This window comes from Leptosomus discolor, chromosome 3 (assembly GCF_034619465.1).
Source record: "Leptosomus discolor isolate bLepDis1 chromosome 3, bLepDis1.hap2, whole genome shotgun sequence".
Classification (NCBI taxonomy): Eukaryota; Metazoa; Chordata; class Aves; order Leptosomiformes; family Leptosomidae; genus Leptosomus; species Leptosomus discolor.
In genome coordinates this window covers 26644738-26665203 of record NC_141393.1, presented here as the reverse complement: position 1 = coordinate 26665203, position 20466 = coordinate 26644738, and the positions used below count along the sequence as shown (strand labels likewise).

At 47.5% G+C, this 20466-nt stretch overlaps 1 protein-coding gene across 1 annotated transcript; it reads right to left on the bottom strand.

Moving 5' to 3' along the window:
- Positions 1-3892: 3892 nt before the first annotated feature.
- TMED10 (transmembrane p24 trafficking protein 10) lies at positions 3893-20003 on the bottom strand. The gene is made up of 5 exons (XM_086462406.1): positions 19776-20003; positions 15512-15632; positions 10959-11032; positions 6637-6763; positions 3893-6162 (listed from the first exon to the last, which is right to left on the bottom strand). The coding sequence occupies exons 1-5, from the start codon at positions 20001-20003 to the stop codon at positions 6041-6043; spliced, it is 672 nt and encodes a 223-aa protein (XP_086318532.1). The 3' UTR covers positions 3893-6040.
- Positions 20004-20466: the final 463 nt, after the last annotated feature.

Sequence of the window (20466 nt, the reverse complement as noted above, 5' to 3'; positions counted from 1 at the left end):
TAACCAAGATGAAACACACTGAAAGCTTCATAAATAATATTTTAGATCTGGAGCTGCAAAACCTTCTCTGCCCTAAGGAAGTATTAACAACTTTAATCATAGGTTAAGTGATGATTTATTTTCTTCATAAATAATGCGCACCATCATCATTCCAATATTTCATTTTCGAAGTTCATCACAACCACAGACGGGAAAGCAGAGCTGGACTATGGGGAACGTTCACTTCAGGACAGGTGATCCTACACTTACAGGAGACATCAGGAGCTGAAGCACAAATCCCTAAAACCAGGTACAACAAAGCCTGGTTAGCTCTTATCCTGCTACCTTAGGAAGTTGCTTTAATGCTCAGAGCAAGAAACAATGTGTGGACCTCCTCGCAACGTGGTGAGGGTTAAAGAGCTGTTCAGCATTATACACATCTATTTTAAAAGTAACTTACCCATAAAAGTTTATTTGCTGTGCATCGTAACTATTTCCATACAAAGATGTCGTCCTTCCAGCCAGCAAAGAGAGCACATCAGTTTTAGAATAAAGGAGCTTGCAGGAACACATGAACTCAGATGCGTTCTGCTAAGGATTGTTCACTTCCTCCACTGCAAGGGGAGTAGCTGGCAAAATGTCATCTGGCAACAATAATTTTTAAAAAATCTAGATGGCAAAATCTCATGGAAATGGGATTAAGGAATCTGAAACTGTTGTAGAAAACCAGAATACTAATTCAAAAGGTTAATCTTCCTTTTTCCTATTTGAAAAGCAGAGTTACCTTGCCCATTGCTATTTACAGTATCATACAAATTCTTCCATAAAATGATCACAGTAGTAGCTACAATCAGATTTAGCCACCCCATAGCATTGCCTTTACTACGCTTTAAAAAGCAGGGCAGTAATTCTCACAGCAAGATGCCCCCAAGGGGAGTAACAGCCGCTGCCCACTCAGGTTTATTGGAATATGGCTGAAGAACATTACACCTGACCTTATGCTGAATTTTTTACTCAAGCATTTAAAGAAATCACACAACATAGAGGCAATGTGCCATTCTGCCTCTTGCAAAATCCTGCAAAAATGATGAATTTGGATAAGGGTAGGAACACTGTCATTTAAACCAAATCACAGCAAGTATCTGCCTTAGTTCAAAGATCTCATTCATGGTTTTCAGAGTGAAGGCACTACATTGATTATGTTACTAACACAAGGGAAGAGCAGCCCACACTGAGATGGAAGAAATGACAAGGCATCTACATGCTTATAATTACGAAGACCATGAGATTCAAGTTACATATATATAGCAAATATCTTACATCTGGGGGAAGATTATCCAAACAAAGTATATTCAGAAGGAAACAAGAGACTGAGCAGTTGCTATGGGTGAGAAAACCCTGGAGGTCTGCAGCCGACCAGACCAGAGCTGCAATGGGATATAGCTGGAAAACACAAGCACACCTTCCCCTCTGCCAGCCTCAGCTGTACGGCATCTGTAGGAACAGCATCCCACCTACAACCAAGAAAAAAGAAGTTAATCTCATTACAATTCCAACAGAACCTCCTGGCGCAGCTTATGCAAAGATCACGTAATGCAACTGATTTCAAAGCTCAGGGAAAAGGTACCTCAGGAATATCAGCTATGAAAGGAAATTAAGTGACAGGAAACTGCAGAAGAGAGACTGAGCAAAGTGAGCGTGGTTCTGTCGTTGCCTTTTTTGAGCAACACGCCCCCAAAAGAAGTTACTCAACACGTACATTTTACTGCAAAAACTGAAATACAGTGTCAGATGGGTCCTTCAGGACACAACAGCTTTCTCCAAACATAACTAAACAAATGGTCCTTGTAGCAAAGGTCACTGGGATGGACACCAGGAGACCACAGGTCCTTGGGCAGGCTGTCAGCAAGCTGGAAGTGCAGAAGCTGATGCGTTGAGTTTAAGGTGATAAACCACATGGACCTCTGGCAACAGAAGGAGCAATCAGGCATCTGTTACTGCCAGTTTGCAGAAAGTTTAAGGCACTTCAGCTGCAGCTGAAACAGAGCAACTCCCAACTCCTGCCAGTGCAACAGACTTCCCCAGCAAGGCAAAACAGGCTTCCTACAAACAGTGTAAATACAAGTACTTTAGTGCTGCAGCAAATCTTGGGCTCACCTGTTTCAGGTTTACAAAAAAGGTCCAAGAAATGCCCACAGGCAGGTTTTTCTAAGTTCTGCTCGTTCCACCTTCCTCAAAGGGCAGGCCTGCCAGAGCCACCACACCACCACCAGTGGTGCTTTGGGGGAGGAACAACAGAACAAGTACAAGCCTGACAAATTCTTCAGGTGGAGAAGGGGCAGCAGCCATAACTACAAACCCTGAACTCCCCCAGTCTTCAGCAGACCCAACTTTTCTTCTCCTGTGAAAGATGTATCCATTTCAGGTTTGTGCTCTCTCCTTCCCAACAAGCCACCTTGAATGTGTGGGAAGTTAATTTCCCAGAGACTTTGTTCACTAAGGACAAGGCCATCTCAGGCATCTGAAAGACAAGTACAGCAGAGGGACACAACCAAAGGCATGAGAGACAGAAACTGGCAGGGGTGAAGAGAAGCCACGCTACTTTCCCAATCTTCTGCCACAGGACCCCATAAAATGCACAGGCAGGAATCCCCCAATGATCTCGCCAACCAGTTGCCAAGCTAGTTTGAGTCAAAAGTCCCTGATCTGCCAGTTAGAAGACAATACAGGTGTACACTTGGGTTATTTCTCACATACCTGAGCAGCTTGTAAGAAATGAGCAACAGTGTGTAAAATGCTCATCCCCTTACACGTGCACGCACACAGCAGCTGCAGCAGGCACTTTGTACAGGGTGCTGCCTACGCTGGCAGAGCAGGAGGGGGAATACATGAAGATGTACCTTACTTAGGAATGCTCACGCGCTGTGTTAAGTAGTGTGATAATTAAATCGTTAGTCACATTGACAAGTGGGTGGAAGAGGCTGGAAACGTCTGATGCAGTTTGCTACAGGCAATTATAGATTTACCAGTAATGCATCTGTCACACACAAAGATGGGCTCAGACCCAAGTATCTGCAACAGCTCAACTTTAGCCCATTTCCCAGAAGTAGAACGGAACGAAGACACCAGCTCTGCATTTGCAGTGCTCTGAAACAGCCCAGACCCACCACCAACCTACCACATGAGAATGGCTGTATGATTTCACATACTCAAATATGCATCCAGGCAAGAACTTGCACAGGCTAATCCTTATCCAAAGATCTGGGAATTTCCCTTCTTGAAATTCTCCCTGATAATACTAACTAGTTACGTAGCACTTATGTGCCCCGAATCCTATTATGTGGCATATCTCACGTGGCTACTGCGTGACAAAAGGCTTGCAGGCTCAGAGGGGATCTGATAGCAAGTTCGGTAAATACCTAACCACTCTCTTCAGCAAGCATCTGCCACTCACTTAGGACCACCTCATCTTTGCAACAATTTAGAATTTCCTCTAAAGCACAAAACTGAAAGTAATTCCATTTGTCTTAATAAACTAAATGTTACATGGGAGCTAATGGTGAAAACCTGGATCTTTCCAGTACACTAGAGCACCATTCCCGTTTCAGCATCAGCCTCAAAATTCCAACGCATAGAGGGAAATAATTAGGAAGGGGGGAAGAAAGGCCACAAATGGTAATCTGTATTAGAGACACCTCATTTGCTGTGCTGGTCCCGCTCCACAGAGAAGCCCATACCTTTCCTGAGTCTGGAATTCCCAAATTCTTTAGAAATTAACTATTGCTAGAGAAACCCAAAGGCTTGTGGGGTTCCGTGTACTTGCTGCTTCCTGTGACAGGTCAGCTTGCAGGAAACAGCAGTCAGCAGGAACACGCACAAAGAGGACAAGACTCACGCGGACAATTGAGGTGGGTTGTTTTTCCCCAAAGAAATTTTATTTGAGAAAGTTGACAAAAATCCCCCAACCAGTCATTACAGGTAAATCCATACCAGTCCCCAAAACCTGCTCCCCAGTAATCATACCAGTACAGTGAAGATCAAAATGCAACACCAGAACGATGACAGTGTAACAGTCACCTGGGGAACTTAAGGCCTCGCCACCATTTTTTAAGATAAAGGTATCTTTGTACTCGGACAAGGACGGGAAGAGGATATCAAAACAGACAACACTGGAAAGGCCCCTTTCTTGTACTGTCTTTTCAAGTTACATAAAAACAAAAGCAAAACCTTAACAGATCTACAGGCTTCAAACTGTAGGACCTAAAACTACCTTCAAATGACTTCTGTAATTCAGTCCTGTGGCATCACTCCTGTTCTGCACTGTAACAGCTTTCAAAAACATACAAGGATAAAATGGATGCAAGGGCAGAGGAGTAGACTTGGGTTCTTAATATGGCTTTATCAAAAAAGAAACCAATTAAAAACAATCTAAGCACTTGCCAGTGCAACTAACAACTCCAGGAACTTGACAATGGCAAAAGGGAGGCAAAGTACAAATGTATTTAGATGACAGGAGGTCATCTTTTTATCCTCTTTCCCATTGCCTCACCCTGGACAACTGTTTCCTTCCCAGCAACAGATCAGATTCAGGTCAGAAATTTAAAACCACGCTTTTTTCAAAATGGCAGCCCAGGCCCAGGGCCACAACAACCCCTTCCCTAGCCAGAAGCGTCTAGGCACATGACACCAGAATGCTGTGCTGCTGAACCTTTTGCTCTGAAGGAATGCAGAGAAGGTAAAAGAATTTTAATCACTGCCTAAAAACTGCAGCAGGTAAGTCCATGAAGTTAATCTGCCTTTTTTTTTCCCCAGCCTGGCTTATTTAACATCATGCCATCTGGACAACTGAGAAATGACAAGAAGCTGCTGGCTCTCTGTAGTACTGCATAGGCGAATAACAATGCTGTTGAGGGCACAGTTCAGACTCCCCTCAGACACAGAATTAGCTTATTCCTACGCTGTACTGCTTTTTTGACTTCGTCCACATTCTTGTGAGAACTCCTCTGCCAACCTGCAAAGCACCCCTCGCACCCACAGACCTCAAAGCAGGGCACAGGCCCTCATGCTTCACATGAGCAGCAGCCCACCTTGCTTTGAGGTCTCAGAAAGTGAGATTCAGCCAGCTGCCTGCTGGATAAACGCTACAGTTAGATGAGAAGTCTCCTGCTCAATGTAAGACCAATTTTCCAAGCATAACCTGCTCCTATTTGCTCTCTGACTGTATCTGACCAAGGCCTCCTGTCTGTACAAAAGGCCATCCTCGACTAAGGCTTTCAGGAAAACTGCTGCATCATTGCAGAACAAGAGAGGCAAATCCAAGACAAACACGTGGAGCAAGGGTGGGATCAAGGCTGGACAGCTTAGTTGAGCGAAGCAGGCTTCTCCTTTCCAAGCTCAAACATGCTCCCAAGCCCTCCTTCCAAGGCTCCCCTTCCTCCAGGCTGAACCATCATACACTCAAGCGCCCTGACCTGTCCGCACAAAGACACCAGCTCCCACAGGGAGAAACACAGAGGTCCGCGACAGGGACCAAACCTTGGGCCTCCCTCTATCCTCAGGCCCTGCTGGAATGATGAATACTATTGCTTTGCACTCACGTCCGTTTGCACGAGGCTCAGACCCCAGCTGGTCAGAACAGGGAATCCCCTGCTCTGCCCTGGTGCTAGCTGCATGGCACCTGAAGAGCACAGCAGGGTCAAGTGGCTCAGAGTAACACTACAGTCACAGACAGATGGGAGACATCATCAAGCCAAGATTACAAAAGGAGAACAGACAGCGCAAAAACTTGCTGCAGCTGTCATGGAAAAATCTTTTTTTATTTAATCGCTGCCCCAGGAATCCCCAAACCCATCACAATCTCCCCCACCCTCAACATCCAACAGGATTTTACAAGTCCCCCGTTGCCTCCAATGTTTAGGCTCCCCTCCCCCTTTAGGGTCCAAGTTCCTGCAGAGAAGCTCCAGTCAGTGGGTATCATCTGTGAGATGGCTCCAGGGGGCCATGGCTGGGTCCCGGCGGTGTCCAGCTGGGTCTGAGAGGAGGGGGAGGAGGACTTGCTCCTTTACTCAATCAGTTTCTTGGCCTTGAAGAAGCGACGCAGGTAGAAAACCTGCCACGTAGCCAGTCCGATGAGGCAGCACATGGAGAAAATGCTGAAGTACAAAACCCGGGTGTTTGTCGACTCTGAAACAGACAACAAACCATTGCACAGGAGTCTGACATCACAGGATGCACCTCAAGAGGGCAAAGTTCTCAGAATTTTCTCTCCCCACCCCTGCGAAACTTTAAGGATAAGATATCATACAGCACGAAGGCAAGGGCACCCAAGCACAAGCAGTACATGAGAATAAAAGCAGAGGGAACGGGAAGGATAATGAGAGGGAACAAGGCAAAACTGTGATTAGTGGGCAACATTAAATGGTACAGAGTAATTCACATTAGGAACAGAGACAGAAAGAAATAATTTCTAGAGCTGGGACACACAAGACTCATGACTACTTCAGAGGGAGAGAAGTATCAGTAGGTTTCCCCTACTAGGAACAGAACAGGCAGAGACCACTACAATAGCTGGATCTCCAAATGCTGTCCTAATAACACATTAAGCGGAAGTAAGGATCTTAGAGCTCCATCCTTCTGAAGGAGCATGCAGTCTCTTACCATTTGTGTCCCTCATTTCCTCTTCTCGTTTCTTCATATAGGCAAAGTCATTAACGATGGACTCTGAAAGATCTTCCAGGCGCCTCAATTCTACTTCCAGAGGCTTCAACTTTTCCACTTTAGCAATCTAGAAAACAGAATAGTCAGGCAATCACCGAGCCAAAACCAAAAGCTCCCACATTGGTTTTTAGTGCCAGTTTGAACCACTCCTCCTCACACGCTACAGTTCTGGGGCGTCCTTCCCCTAGGGAAACACCTCTACAAACCAGAAACTACCATTGCATAAAGCACTATCACTTCTCCCACCTGTTCTCTGAAACACACTTTCCTACTACCCTCCTACACAACAGAGGAGCCCAGTATGCATACAAGCACATTTCTTCCTTATTCGGCCTAATGTTAGCTAATTCACAGTTGGCTTCTGAGGAGTGGGTAGAAGAGCTTGCCACATGACTAAACCTCCAATGAATAGAAGTCACAGCCCGCGATACAGGTGACTAACTTACGCGTGCACGCACGCAATATCGTTCTATAGGCACATGGGATATTAGCACCGAGACTCACTTTGCTAACTGTTGCCACACGCCCCAGAAAGCCCGGGCAGCCTGATTCCCAGTAGTAGTGGTTTGATTACACCCACAAGAGCTCAAGGCTTTTATCACTGAGACTGAACCTCAAGGGCAGCCCATGCGCTTGGTAGGGACCACGCAACTACCAAGTGCTCCATCTGTCTCAAGCCACCAGGTGACGCTGCTGGAATACTTATGGGACGGGCTGCCTTTGCGCCAGTTTGAAAGAAAAATGCACTTCCCTCATAAAAGCTGGTTTTATAGGACATCATTTTTGTGCAGAACATGCAACCCACTGTCCTACAAGTCACAGACTAATAGCCAAAACGAAAAATCCACAGGAAATTCAATGAGAAAGCACAGTCCACAACAGCAACTATTTAAAGTTGAATGTGTGAACACATGTCCCTGCCCCAGTCCTGGCTGTAACCTGTCTACACATAATATAAAATCTGTGACACAAGGACATTACTGAAAGGAAGCTAACTACAATTCCTGCCACTGTTACAGCGTAGGGTTTGGGTAACTGGTTCTTCCATAGAATTTGTCACTAGTACTGAGTGACAGGTCCCCACCATGAAGGCCAGATACCCTGTCCCTGAGTAGTGCAGCAGAAGAGAGATGCACTACAGAAAACACATGGAGCACCCGCAGCTCACCACTGGTCTCACCGCCACACAGGATATAGACATAAGCCGCAGGACAGCATCCCTCAGTAGTGCTAACAGGTAGGCAACAGGGCGCCCAGGGTGCGGGTATCCCCAAAATGCTGCTTCCAGAGGCAGCTGCCTGGGCGTCAGAGCCCGTCTGAAGAGATGCTCGTGACCAGGCCAGTGCTAGCTAATCAGCTATTTCACTGAAGGGTCTTCACATGACCCGCATATCCTGGCAAGCCGCAGGCCGTCAAGCAGTCATCTGAGGATTTTTATGCTGAGGCAAGCTGCACATTACAGCTCTGCCAGCACAGCAGTGTCAATTCGGAGTGTGTTTGTGAGAACGGGTAGGAAACGGGAGGTTAAACCCCTCCCGCTTTCTAGCCAATAGGTTGTACTGACAAAACCCTGTGGCCTGGACACGTATTGGCCATCAGAGCTTTGCTGAAAAACTGGCACCAGTGTTAAGTGTGCCCATGGCCCAGACTCTGCTGACACAGCTAGAGCAGTGGGTCTGTAACACACACAAGATCTCAGGCAGCTCTACTGACAAGCTAACCCGGTCTTGATCAGCTCCGTTATCTTCCTGGAGGGCACCCTTCCTCATTCACAGAAGGCTACAAAGGTTCCACTGGGAAAAAACAAGGCTTGTCTGCTCCATCCTGCATCCCTTCAGCTGCTCTTAATAGGTGTAGCTAGAAACATCTGATAGCTACTTATAGCCCTGCATGTACTCTGAGACCCACATCCTGGAACCCCTTTCATCCCTAGTGAAGCCAGTATGCACAGCTGCTCCAAGGGATTTTGTAAAAAGCCCACCAAGCATCTGTGATGGTGGAACACCATCATCCTAGAAGGAACTCCTGGACCACCAGAACAATCAAGACAACAACTCCACTAAACTTCTCAGGGGCCACTCAAAGATTTGTCAAAGCCTAACTCTCTTCCCAGCACAGAAAGAGATACACTATAGCCAAGAATTGACAAGGAGTAGCTGATCTGGAAAGGAACCTAGATTGCCAAGCCTTCTTCATGCCCTCTGAAAAGTCTTTTCACTTTTCACTACCTTCATTTCTACTTATTGAATGGATAAAGTTAACCCTCCCTACCCCAGAGAACCAAGGTACAACACTGCCATGCAGTTAGGTTTTCTAACCCAGCTCACTCTCCCAGTTGCTTTGCTCCAAGAATGTCTGGATCTATGAAAGCTTAAGAAGCCAGACTCGAATATCATCACCCCTCCTCTCACTCCATATATCCATGCACAAGGACAACATTAGAGACCTTCGTTCAACTCCCTGCATCAAGTCTCCTTGAAGCAGTTCAACATGAAGAACTGGGAGGGAAGACGGGTCACTGGTACCTTAGAGCACATGAACATCACAAGCAAAAGGCTCAAAAAGGCAGCAATTCCAGGAAAGAAACCTGAGCAGCAGTCCTCCCCTCTGGGGCTTTACAGCAACACGTCAAGTCAAAACCCACAAATACTACAGCAACCCGGGGAGAGAGAGGATGAAAAAAAGAAAATGCACTGCAAAGCAGCGTGGCTAAACATCCATAGCAGCTGTACAAACAGTAAACCTGTTTCAGTCCTTTGCAAACATGCTGCTCAACAAGGCTCAACAGCCTGCCACTCTGAGAGGTCCTCATAAGTCAAGGATGTTTGCCAGCACTGTCAAGGTCTGCATTCAGTATCAGGTGGGACTGCAATTCTAAATTCTTCTTTTCCTATGTTCGTCCATGAACCTTTTCCATTGATCTAGCTACACTGACGAGCATAATGGACACTTACTTTTATTCCAAGACAGTTTTATCAGTACAGCCAGTGACTACGTAGATATACAGGCATAAGAATCTTTCTGCATAGGGACAATGCTTCTAGGCAGCCTTACAGTAATGTAACTCAGTATGCTGCGGGGTTGTATTCAAAGAGATTCTGTAAATGTAGTCACCATAATCCTCCCATTTACCCTCTCAGGAGTCATCCCATAAGATTTCCATATCTTGTAATCCTTCAGTCGCTGGTTGCCAGAGAGCTGGCCCAATGATTGCTTTGCTCTTCCCTGACCCCAAGCGCTTTTTTATTCTTCATGTAGGACGTGCTCTAGACTGACTCAAGCGATGATTGCTCTGCTTTTCCTTGACCCCAAGCACTTTCTTACTCTCAATGTAGGATGTGCTCTAAACTGACTCAAGCCACGCAGGGGCAGCTAAACCAAAGCTCAAAAGGATATAAAAGCTCCAGCATGCTCATCTCAGAAATTTGTTCATTTTCTAACTGGCTCCATACACAGCCTCCTGCTACCCCCTCTCCTCCCTGAGGCATCTCCCATGCTGTTGTGCACAGTGGACACGGCAATCATTTGCAGGAATCTTTATCCGCCAACAACTCTCGTTTCCTCAGGCACAGGCTCTGTGCTGGGGGCTGACTGACCCCAAATTCTGGTGAACCAAAAGCATAGTAGCAACCAGACTGTCCCAGCCACAAAGCAATGGCTATTCCACATAGCTGGCTCTTGGGTCTAAGAAAGCTATGTCCTCATAAGATAGAAACATTTAGGCTTTATGCCTGTTTGCAATGCCTTCAAACCAAATGCCCATTTCACACCAGCCACTACTCTGCCAAACACCTTTACACTGATAAACTGCCAGTTCTTAGAAATGTACAAGCACCACTTCAGGGCTGTTGAGCCAGCACATCTCACAGTCACAAAGGTAAGAACAATAACAACACAACTTGACCTTTAGGAGGATCTGGTATTAACCTAAAATGCCCTCTGCTGCTGGGGCTGGGGAAACTTCACATCTCAGCCTCCTGTTGCCTCTAATACCTACACCCAGAAGCTGGGTCATGCTGTCCTAGCAAATAAATTCACACATAAGGCTCCAGTTCCCAGAGTACAGAATTCATTTTAGTTGATGTTTCCCTTTTTTTTTTTTCCTCCCCTAACACACAAAGCTTCACTGCAACTGTAGGTTGCAGACAGGCTTTCATCACCGCTGGGAAAACAGCTTCCCATCATGAGCCCCAGATCTACAAATGGCATCACGTGAGTGCTGGGAAAGGGGAGCCTGCAGTGCAGGCAGCCAGGGGACATACCTCCTCGTAGTTCTTTGCTTCAACTCCATGCTTCATATCCAGAATCACGAGCTGGTCCGGCATCCTCCCTGTTCCTGGAAGCATAATGAAAGGATTCATTGTGTGAAACAGCCTGCCAGGAAATCACCAGCTCTCCCCACCACTGAGGAAGAACTCACAACATCCCTCCCCTCCCTCTATGTCTGCAGCTAACTGCGGAGGCAGCACAGTCCAGCCTAAAAATACAGAGACTTCACAATAAATCCTGGCTGAAGGGGAGCCTCCCAAAGATAATGAGAACAAGCTGTAACTAAAAGCACTGACTGTGTGTGGGATGCAAATCACTGTAAAAACTGCAGAGGATTAGAAGATGAATACCAGCTGCTATGAGACAGCCTGGCGAAAGACAAATCACCAGCAGGACAAATATTCAACTGGGAAGCCCGCATTCCCCCTAGCAGGAAGTGCACCAGCACCTTGTCAAGGTTACTGGCGTTGTAAATGATTTTACATTCAAGAGAGCAGAAGGTAAACTACTCTAATTGAGGAATATGGTGTACAGGAACTACTGACCCTTGTAGGGTGCAGTACCTGCAGAAATGAAAGCAATCCCTTTACCAACACATCTTCAGGGAAAGAACAGCTCAGATGTCCGAGACCCACACTGCTAATGCAACCCCCAAAATGGCAGGAGGCTTCTGAAGCCAGGAAAATGCCACTTCAGGGAACAGCCAGCTGGAGCTGCACAAACAGCGAGTAGGATAAGTCTGCAGTCAACAGCACAGTAGGTATCTTTTAAGGCTGTAGCCCCCAGGGACACCTACGGTTAATAGCTTCTTCTAACTGCTACAGTCCCATTTGAGAACATTCCCAAGAGGCCAAAAAAAACCAAACCAGAATTGGCATGTAAGATACCCTAAAGAATGCTGCACGTCAGCTGACCAAAGTATCATATTCCACTGTACCACCCACCAAGGAAATGTCCATACACAACACATTCCCAAATCCCAGCACTTTGGGGCATACAGTTGTCCTCAGCTGGCTACCAGCAAAACACAAGGTCTGAATTCACTTATACTATGAATTTCAGAGTCTTCATTCAGGACCACATCCAATACACTTTGCCTTAGGAGGCTGCCAGGTAGACATTCCCTCAGTCCACAAACAAATTCAATGCACAGGTTACACTGGGTCACTCCAGTCGGGAGCTAGGAAGATACTCCAGATCTTCAGTACAACATCCCAAATTTTCTCTCCACCCGCTGAACAGCTCTTCAACACAGAGTAGAACCACCTTCACCTTCTACTGCTAGCAGAATATGGAATAACCTACTGACAAGATGGTCCATAACAACTACAAACTGTTTCTTAAATTTCCCAAGGGATACAGGAGCTCAAAATTCAAACCCAGCTATGTAAGAGCCTCATGGATAAATCACGATTAGGATGGATTTTTTTTGTTTTCTTATAAAAGATCAGTTACTGTAAAAACAAACTCAAATCCCAGCAATGTTCTTTAGCAGACAGGTTGTATACAACCACCCAGTGCTCTTTTCTCCAACCACAAGTTTTGACTGCTTATTCCATTTATATACCAGCATGCCTGGAGGCTGGCAGGTAGGACAGCCAACAGTAGCTGCAGAAAAAAATTCAAAGCACACAGTTCAATGACAGGGTTTTTTTAATGTTCTTTAAATTACAGCAACTTGGGTGGAGAGCTGGAGCTTCCAGGAAGAGATGTGAAAGATGAAAAGGTCAGTGAACAGAACAGAACTGGAAGAATTAATTTGTCAGGCTGAAAGGGAGAGCTGCCATGAGGCAGTAAGAAAGTAGAAAACTTCGAGCTGCTCGGTGCAAAGGGACAGAAAGCAGACATTCTGCAAGAGGTCAATGTTGTCAGAGATCAGCCTGGAAAAACTCAAGCTGCTCTTCTACAAGTTCACTGAGCCCAAGGCACTAGGCAGCTCCCTTTGCACTCAACAAATCCTCAGTAACTCCCTGCTCCTCCTGCAGCCAGGGCTCACCACAGGAGACCAGATCAGCAGCAAAGAGAAAAACAGTTAAGTCCCAGAGATCTTGAACTAAACTGATACCTACATCCCCCAGGAGGTCTTCAAGAGGTCATCTCACACAGCACAGAACTGTTTCCTGGGAGATTAGGGGAGCTCCTAATTTGCAAAGTCTGTGGAAAAACAGGATGGTTGAACTGGATGTCAAAAAATTTTCCCACAGGAATTCCAGAAAAAAAAAAGAGCCATAAGACTCTTAAGAAAGTTTGGGAAGAGAAGGATTACAGAAGGAGCAAAGAGGTAAAGATCAGCACACAGGACGAGCCCTACAGGGACACATGTCGTGTAGGCCAGGCTATCCTTCTCAGAGATTAGCATACGGTGTGAGAGTAAGTGCGCCTGGGAACAGAGCACTGGTCAGGAAGACAGGACCCTTCCACCCTGGAAGAGGGAAAAATAGCCTGTTGTGCAAACACCCATAGCTCCAAGAAGCACCCTAAGAACCCCTCCAGTCTGATAAGGTGGATCTTCTAAATAGGGTCTCCTTCTCACTTCCTCTTCCTCATTTTTGTGGTTAAGGATTGAGAAATCCCAGTTGCTTAGACCCTTCAGGTCCCAACGGCTCTGGGCTTCCTCTACCAACAGCTTTTCTCTTCCAGTACTCCACCAACATCCTCCTTGGCTGCCCCACTACAAGTCCTGACATCTTACTAGATAAGACTGTGGAAAAAAACAACCCCAAAACCCACCTTTAAAGAGAAACATGGAGATAAAATGGCACTTGGTCAGTTCCTCCATTCCCATGCTGACCTTATAGAGGAAACAAGGCATTTCCTTGTGATGTGGTTACTTCTTCCACAGTACCTTAAACAAGTTCTGCAGGTGATCAAGCCTCACAGTGCCACCTCCCTTACTTTAATACTTCCTTGATTTCCAACACAGGGATGGGAAATCTGGAGATACTCATCATGCAGCATCTCTCTTTAGCAAGGAATTTGGGGTATCTGGGTCCAAAAAGAAAATGGGACCTCAGAGGCCCCCAAAATGAAAGCCTCCAGAAGAGAATTCAGATGCTCAATTGAACAGCTATAGATTTTGGCACCGCAACGCCCCACTGGTCACCACGTAGAAGCTGCACTTTGAAATATTTTATCCTCATCAGTACTGAAAGCTTTAAGACAAACTTGCAACAATACAAGGCAGGCAGAGAACAAACATTAGCTACAATCAAAAGAGCTACAAGGGGCTCAGTCTAGGCAAGAAACCTCTGGTTGCAAGCACCGAAATAAGAGTCCAGACACAACTAAAGAAGCCTTTCCCACTTCAGTGTGAACACATGGAAGCTATGAAAGGACCTGTAGGACTGTCTCAAGACCTCCCAAATACCCAGGTGTGGGACAGTAAATACCATGAGTGACTTCCAGATGAGCCGCTAGTGCCTGCGTGTCTCAACACTTTAAGGAGCATTTGGACGCCCTACCTTTGGAGTGAAATAAAAACAAAATCCGGAGCATTTGGGGTCAGTGTCTCATCTGTAAAATACTATGGAAGAGGTGTCGCAAGCCAGGTCACTTTCAATACCAGCAAAGAAAACAGCCTTCTCTTTCTGGAAAGTTCTCTTCCACTTGCAAAGTATTTATATCTTGCATGTGGAGCAGAACAGCAAAACAGAGGCTGCCTTTCAACAGGTATGGGGAATGCTGCTAGTGAGTGCTCTGCGAAACGCTCTGGGATCTTTCAGGATCAGATCTAAGAAGAACCAGGTCCAGGGAGCAGAACTCTGCCAGTGACTGTGAAAAGATGTGAGCACCTATGAATTTGCATGTACTCACACCACCACAAATGAGACCAGAGCCCACACGTTGGCCGTTTGCAGCACGTTTGTCCTGAAACTGAGCCCAGCCACTCAAAGCAGCACATGCGTCACGCTCACAGGAAACGAGCCTCAGCGCTCGTTAGGCAACCATCCCTGCAGCACAAATGCAAGGCTGACGTCCTGCTCATTTCCCCTTCCCTTTATTGACCACTTAAGAGAGCAGCTGCGGATGCAAACCAAGGCCACTTTCCCTACACACACACACCCCCCCCAATCCCAGAAAATGGTTGCTAACCCAAAGCAGGATTGCTGCCAAGTACACATTGTGGAGAGACCACGTTCCACCAAATGGGGAGAAAGACAGGGTCCTGGAGATGATGGCATCCTGCTCTGTCCTGGCTTGACTGCAAGATGGGGAGAAGCAGGAAAAGGGCAAAAAAGGTGTGGTTTGCTCTCCAGTACTGCCATTCATTGCAACTTCTCTGTGGGAGGAACACACGACTCCCCTTTCAGAGGAAACCCAAGCACTCTTCACTATAGCCACAGAGGATTACTTCACTTCAAATGCAACACCGACAGCAGATGTTCTGCAGTGAGACTGCCCACAACCTCCTGAAGATCAACTTTAGAAGTCAAACAGTGTTCTGCGGACCACACTCAGCATCACTTTACCCATAGCCCTCACCTACGTATCTACATGAAGTTGTTCGGAAGCTAGAAGCAGCCAACAGACCTTTCACTTCACTTACCCACAGGAAGCTTGCTCTCAAAGCATGCCTCAAACATATCATAGTCTTCAGTGGTGAAGGCAAACTTGCCCTTAGTGGCATCCTCCTTGGCATACAGGATGTGGCCAGCTGAGTCAGTTATCTGTAAAAGAGACAACAAGGGTGAGGGATACAATGCTTCACTGCCACAGGCTCATGCTGCCTGTGCTACACAGGCAGAGTTCTCACAGCATCCCCTTTGGAGCTGCTGCATTCTCCTTTCAACAGTTTTCCTGTAAAATACTATAGAAGAGGTGTTACAAGCCAGGTCACAACTATATCAATTCCTCTCTTCCTTATCCCCACTCCAGGAGCTGACAAAATCAGAGTGCCTCTAATGTAATTATTGACTCTCAGATTTAACAAAAAAGAACCCCACCAAAAAACAATTAACCAGCCAACAAACCCCCAAACCACACCAATTCCTCTTCCTCCTATAAACTCTGAATATAGACTACATTTAGGAACTTTTGCTGAACCAAACTGGTATTCATTACCTTCTTTTTGCAAGATTCATAAATTCCCATAGCAACAGAGATACGTAAAAGCCTTACGGGACAGAAAAAAAAAATAAAAATACTCATTCCCCAGAAGATAAAATGGAGAAGGGCATGTCCATTCCTCTAGAAAGGAATCATCAGCGTGGCTCTGAGTTCTACAGGGTTTGGGTGCCAAGATCCATAAAAGCAGCCACTTCAGAGGACAATTCAGACTGCTCAGACAGAATAATGACTGTTTTGTGCTAAGCCTAAGAAAGCACTAAGAATAGGCAAAAACTGTAGAAGTTCTACAAAAATGCTTCAACAGAGTCAAAAAAAAGGACACACATTTCATGATGCAGACTTGAGAATCATTGTGCTCAATTAAAGGCTCGATCCAGTTGAAATACTCTGACGACGAACAGGGGTGAAAAACACCAAAAGCTTTACAACATCGCATGAAAATCAACAATGTGTGTTCCACTGGAATGTTTCCCAGTCTCCCTCAGCTCTATCATTCTATAGGTATGTCTGAAAAAGCATGGGTGCTAAAGTTACTAGGCGTCTTTGAAAGTTTTAGAGGTGAAGAGACTAAAAAGCTTGGAAATAATTTTGAAGGCATGTAAGACAGAAGTACACAAAATAATCTGTGCTATGGAGAAGATAAGTCAGACGCTCTCCTTTACTCCATTTTACAACAGAAAAATAGCCTCATTTCCCTGTGCAAAGGCCATATAAAAGGGCCACATACCCAAAATTATTCTAAGGAAACACTCTCCTTTATTCTTATTAGAACACCTAAATAACTCCCTGCCATGGGACACCACTGATGCCAGCAGCCTGCTGGACTCGGAGCAGGTGCGGACCTTCACATGGATAACAGAAGTTGCTGCCTTAGGCAGGAAAAATAATAAAGTATATAAATCCTCAAGCCTCAGGGTACAAACCATAGCAGGCAATACTTTAGGAACAAGCTTCCTCTACATACAGATTATCCCAACACTCTGTTACAGGATCTGTTGCAGCTGCCCCTGGACCATATGGTAGTTGTCAGTGTCTGAGAACGAGGAGCACCGTTCCCCTCCTGCGCTGCAGTTTCTGCTCGGAGCTCTACCTGTACACAAGCGAGAAGCAGATGAAAACACGCCTGCGCAGTCAGGCACAGGCAGCTGCGTTGCCATCCCCCTGCCATAAGCCACCAACACAAGCCACCTCCTGTCTGGAAGCCGCCGGACTATCGGAAGCATGCAGCTCAAGTCAGCAGGCCCTGTTGGAGCGCTGGACTGTTTGCATCTGAACACGCAGGCACGGTGTAAAAGCACGCGTTTTGGCCACCATAGGGTGCACACTATTCAACGGAGCAGTCCTGACTAACCACGACACGAGCCTCATCAGGGTGATATCATATAATCTGCACACCGGGTTCTCCATCCCAAGAACAAGTGGCAACAAGAATACAGTGAAGAAAGCTCTCAAACGTCCCCATTATTTTGAGCACTATTCCCTTAGGGCCTTGTAGACACAGAACTAATCTTTAGCTAGAGGATATTATGCAGCTTGATCCATTTTTGCCCTTTGCGGCTCTAGCAATAGCCTGCTCCAGGAACAGGATTCTGGACTGTAAAAGCTCTGCTATCCGCTTTCATCAAAACTGAATAGCATTACCCAAATCAGGCAAATACACAGCCCATTCAGCCAGGCGTGCGGGGGCGGGAGAAGCTGCTAACAGCCCAGCCAGAGCGCTTGTGGGGGAGTGGACCTGAAAGGGATTTTTTATGCTATTCTAACGTTATTTACGGTAACACAATCCCCTACAGACAGGGCATTGTTCGCCCTTGACAAACAGCCCGACGGTTCCCCAAACTGCCAGCCTCGACAATGGGGCAAGGGCACGTGGCTGGGCCCAAGCGAGACCTCAGCCGCTCCGCCGCCGCCCCTCGGCAGCCAGCTGGCAGAGCCCACGGATTCCTCCAAAACAGAGGGTGCCACTGTTAGCGCCGGGCTATCACACACACGAGGTTGAGCTCACCAGCAGGAACCGAACTGAGCCTGGCCAGAATTAACTACCAACCTCCTACGTTTGGTGGCCCAATCCAGGGGACTGACGCAGACCATCCAGTGCAGAAGAGGAGAGACCACCTGCAGACATGATGTCCTGAACTAACCTTTCCCATACAGACACAAAGGGAAAGTAAGCACCTAACAGAGGGGCTGCAGCACTCACAATAGTCGTAGCATGTTGGGAGGCCACAGCATACCTGAACAATACGAAGGCAGGCAAGAATTGCATAAATTACTATTTCTTCTTTGTAGCTTTTCGAACTAGTACAGGACTATTTTTTTTTTTAATTTTTATTTTGCAGCTAGAATAAAATAGAACTTTCACTAACAGTCCTATCTGGACACCAGCTTCAGCAGCAAAGCCAGACTAAGACCCAAGCATGGGATTCATGCTTCACTACCTCCCTAGAGAAGGAGTCAGTTTTGGAAGAGACTGTGGTGGGGTCAGTTGACCTAAGAGTGGGCAACCAGAGAACAAGGAGGCTTGATCGCCAAGCGGTAAGAGACAGGTGGGAACATGGCACTTGATCTGAAACACACGCACCTTACCAGGCAAACACACAGCAATATTTTAAGGCGCTAAAGCTGCTCAGCTGTGACTACACACAGACAAATCTCCTCTTACAAATGTTGCAAGAACAGCAGGACAAGATTTTTTAAAATGCAAGACTCCAGAAACAGCCTTCTCTAGCCATAACCAAGCACAACTGCCAATAACCTGAGACCTTTGGGCATCTGCAGGCAAATGCTGGAAAGGCAACTTGATTTCAGGAGATCTCAAACATTCACTCAGTAACACCAAGACTCCTGAGCAGTCCGTTCTGTCTCCATTTGTGTGCTTACTTTTGAAGCTTAAATAGAAAGAAAAATGAGACAGAAAGCTGTTACGAAGTGATTACATAGCAATAGACCTTACTCAGCTAGGTGGGAAAACTGAAGCAAGCCTAGGGAAGGTAGACTGTGGACAGAAGTAAAGCGAAGCTGTTGAGGCTTTAATAGCTGCTTTGTCACATTGGTGTATTAGTCACACATATTCTGCTGACTCTTCCCCTATACCCCTAGAAAGACTTTAGGATCATTTTCTTGTAGCAAACACCCGCCTCCTTAAAATCCCTGCCAGCCACGACACGGCAAGATGGCAAATACCCACTCTGTATGCCAAAACCCGGCTTCTAAGCCCTTTCCCTGCTGCCTGCCGCTCCATCCCGCCATGCCAGGCTGTGCGCAGGGAGGGAGCCCTTGGAAAGCCACGTCACCCAAACTCCTTCCTCCTCACGCCGTGTCAGCAGCCTTGGGATGGCCTTATCGCGGCGGCCCGTCCCGCCAGCCGCCGTATAATCCGCACGGGCGTGCGGATTATACGGCGGCTGGCGGGACGGGCCGCCGCGACGAAATCTTTGGTGGGAGAAAGCTTGTATTTGGCTCAAGCCAAAATCCTGCCTCGCTCCCTCGCTGGCCAATACCCAGATGGCACAGCCGCTGGGCGAGCTGGTGGTCCCCAGCACAAGGCGAGTCCTGCGATGGGCCGCAGTAAACCCACGCGTGGGCTGGTGTCACGTCACGCGTGGCCAACGTCACGCGTGGCCAACGTCACGCGTCTTCCCCCGCCCCGCCCCGTTGGGGAGGCGGGGCCACGCCGCCCGCCCCGTCCGACCCTCACTCCCCCGCCCCCCGCCCCCCCCCTCGGCCTATCGCCGCGGTCGCACCTTGAGGTTGGCGGAGGGTCCGGTGGAGGAGCCCGGCGGGGCGCCGATCTCGTACTCGCCCGTGACCAGCGTGTCGCGGTGGATCTCCTCCCGCAGGCACTTCCGCGCCTTGCCCGGCAGCTGGAAAGAGATGGGCCGCGCCGGGCCCACCACCAGCGACAGCAGCAGCAGCAGCGCCAGGAGCGGGGCCTGCCCGAGGCGGGGGCGGCCGGGCAGCGGCAGCGGCATGGCGGCGGCTCCGGGTGCGGGAGGCCGGGCCTCCGCCTCCGCCACACGTGACCAACGCCGCCGCCTGCGTCACGGCGCGGGCGGGAACACGGGGCGGGGCTGCGCGCGGCACGGCGCGGCGGGGGGGCGTCGTCCCACGGGTCCCGCGTAAATGGGGGCTCGGTGCCCTCCTGAGCGCCTCCTCCTCGGGGGCGGGTCCGGTCGAGTGGGCTAGTTAATCGCTAAATAAATGATGCGTGCAATTCGTGAATAATGAACCATAATGATTAATAATTTAAAAAAATTAGAAAATTAGGGAAAAACTCAAGCCGTGCTGCCAGGCAGAGGAACGCGCTGAGGATGGCCAAGCAGGCTGAACGTCCCGGCGCTGCCGGAGGCCTTCGCTGGGAGCTGCGCTTGCTCCTTAATTCGTGGGGGTTTTTAAATTTCTGAGTGATTTCCCTTTCTTCGGCCAAGAAACCTC

Coding starts and splice junctions, on each gene's coding strand:
- TMED10 (XM_086462406.1), bottom strand. CDS start 20,003: ATGCCGCTGCCGCTGCCCGGCCGCCCCCGCCTCGGGCAGGCCCCGCTC. Junction 15,633..19,775: donor GACCCTCCGCCAACCTCAAG/GTGCGACCGCGG, acceptor TCTCTTTTACAG/ATAACTGACTCAGCTGGCCA. Junction 6,764..10,958: donor AAGCAAAGAACTACGAGGAG/GTATGTCCCCTG, acceptor TCTGTTTTCTAG/ATTGCTAAAGTGGAAAAGTT.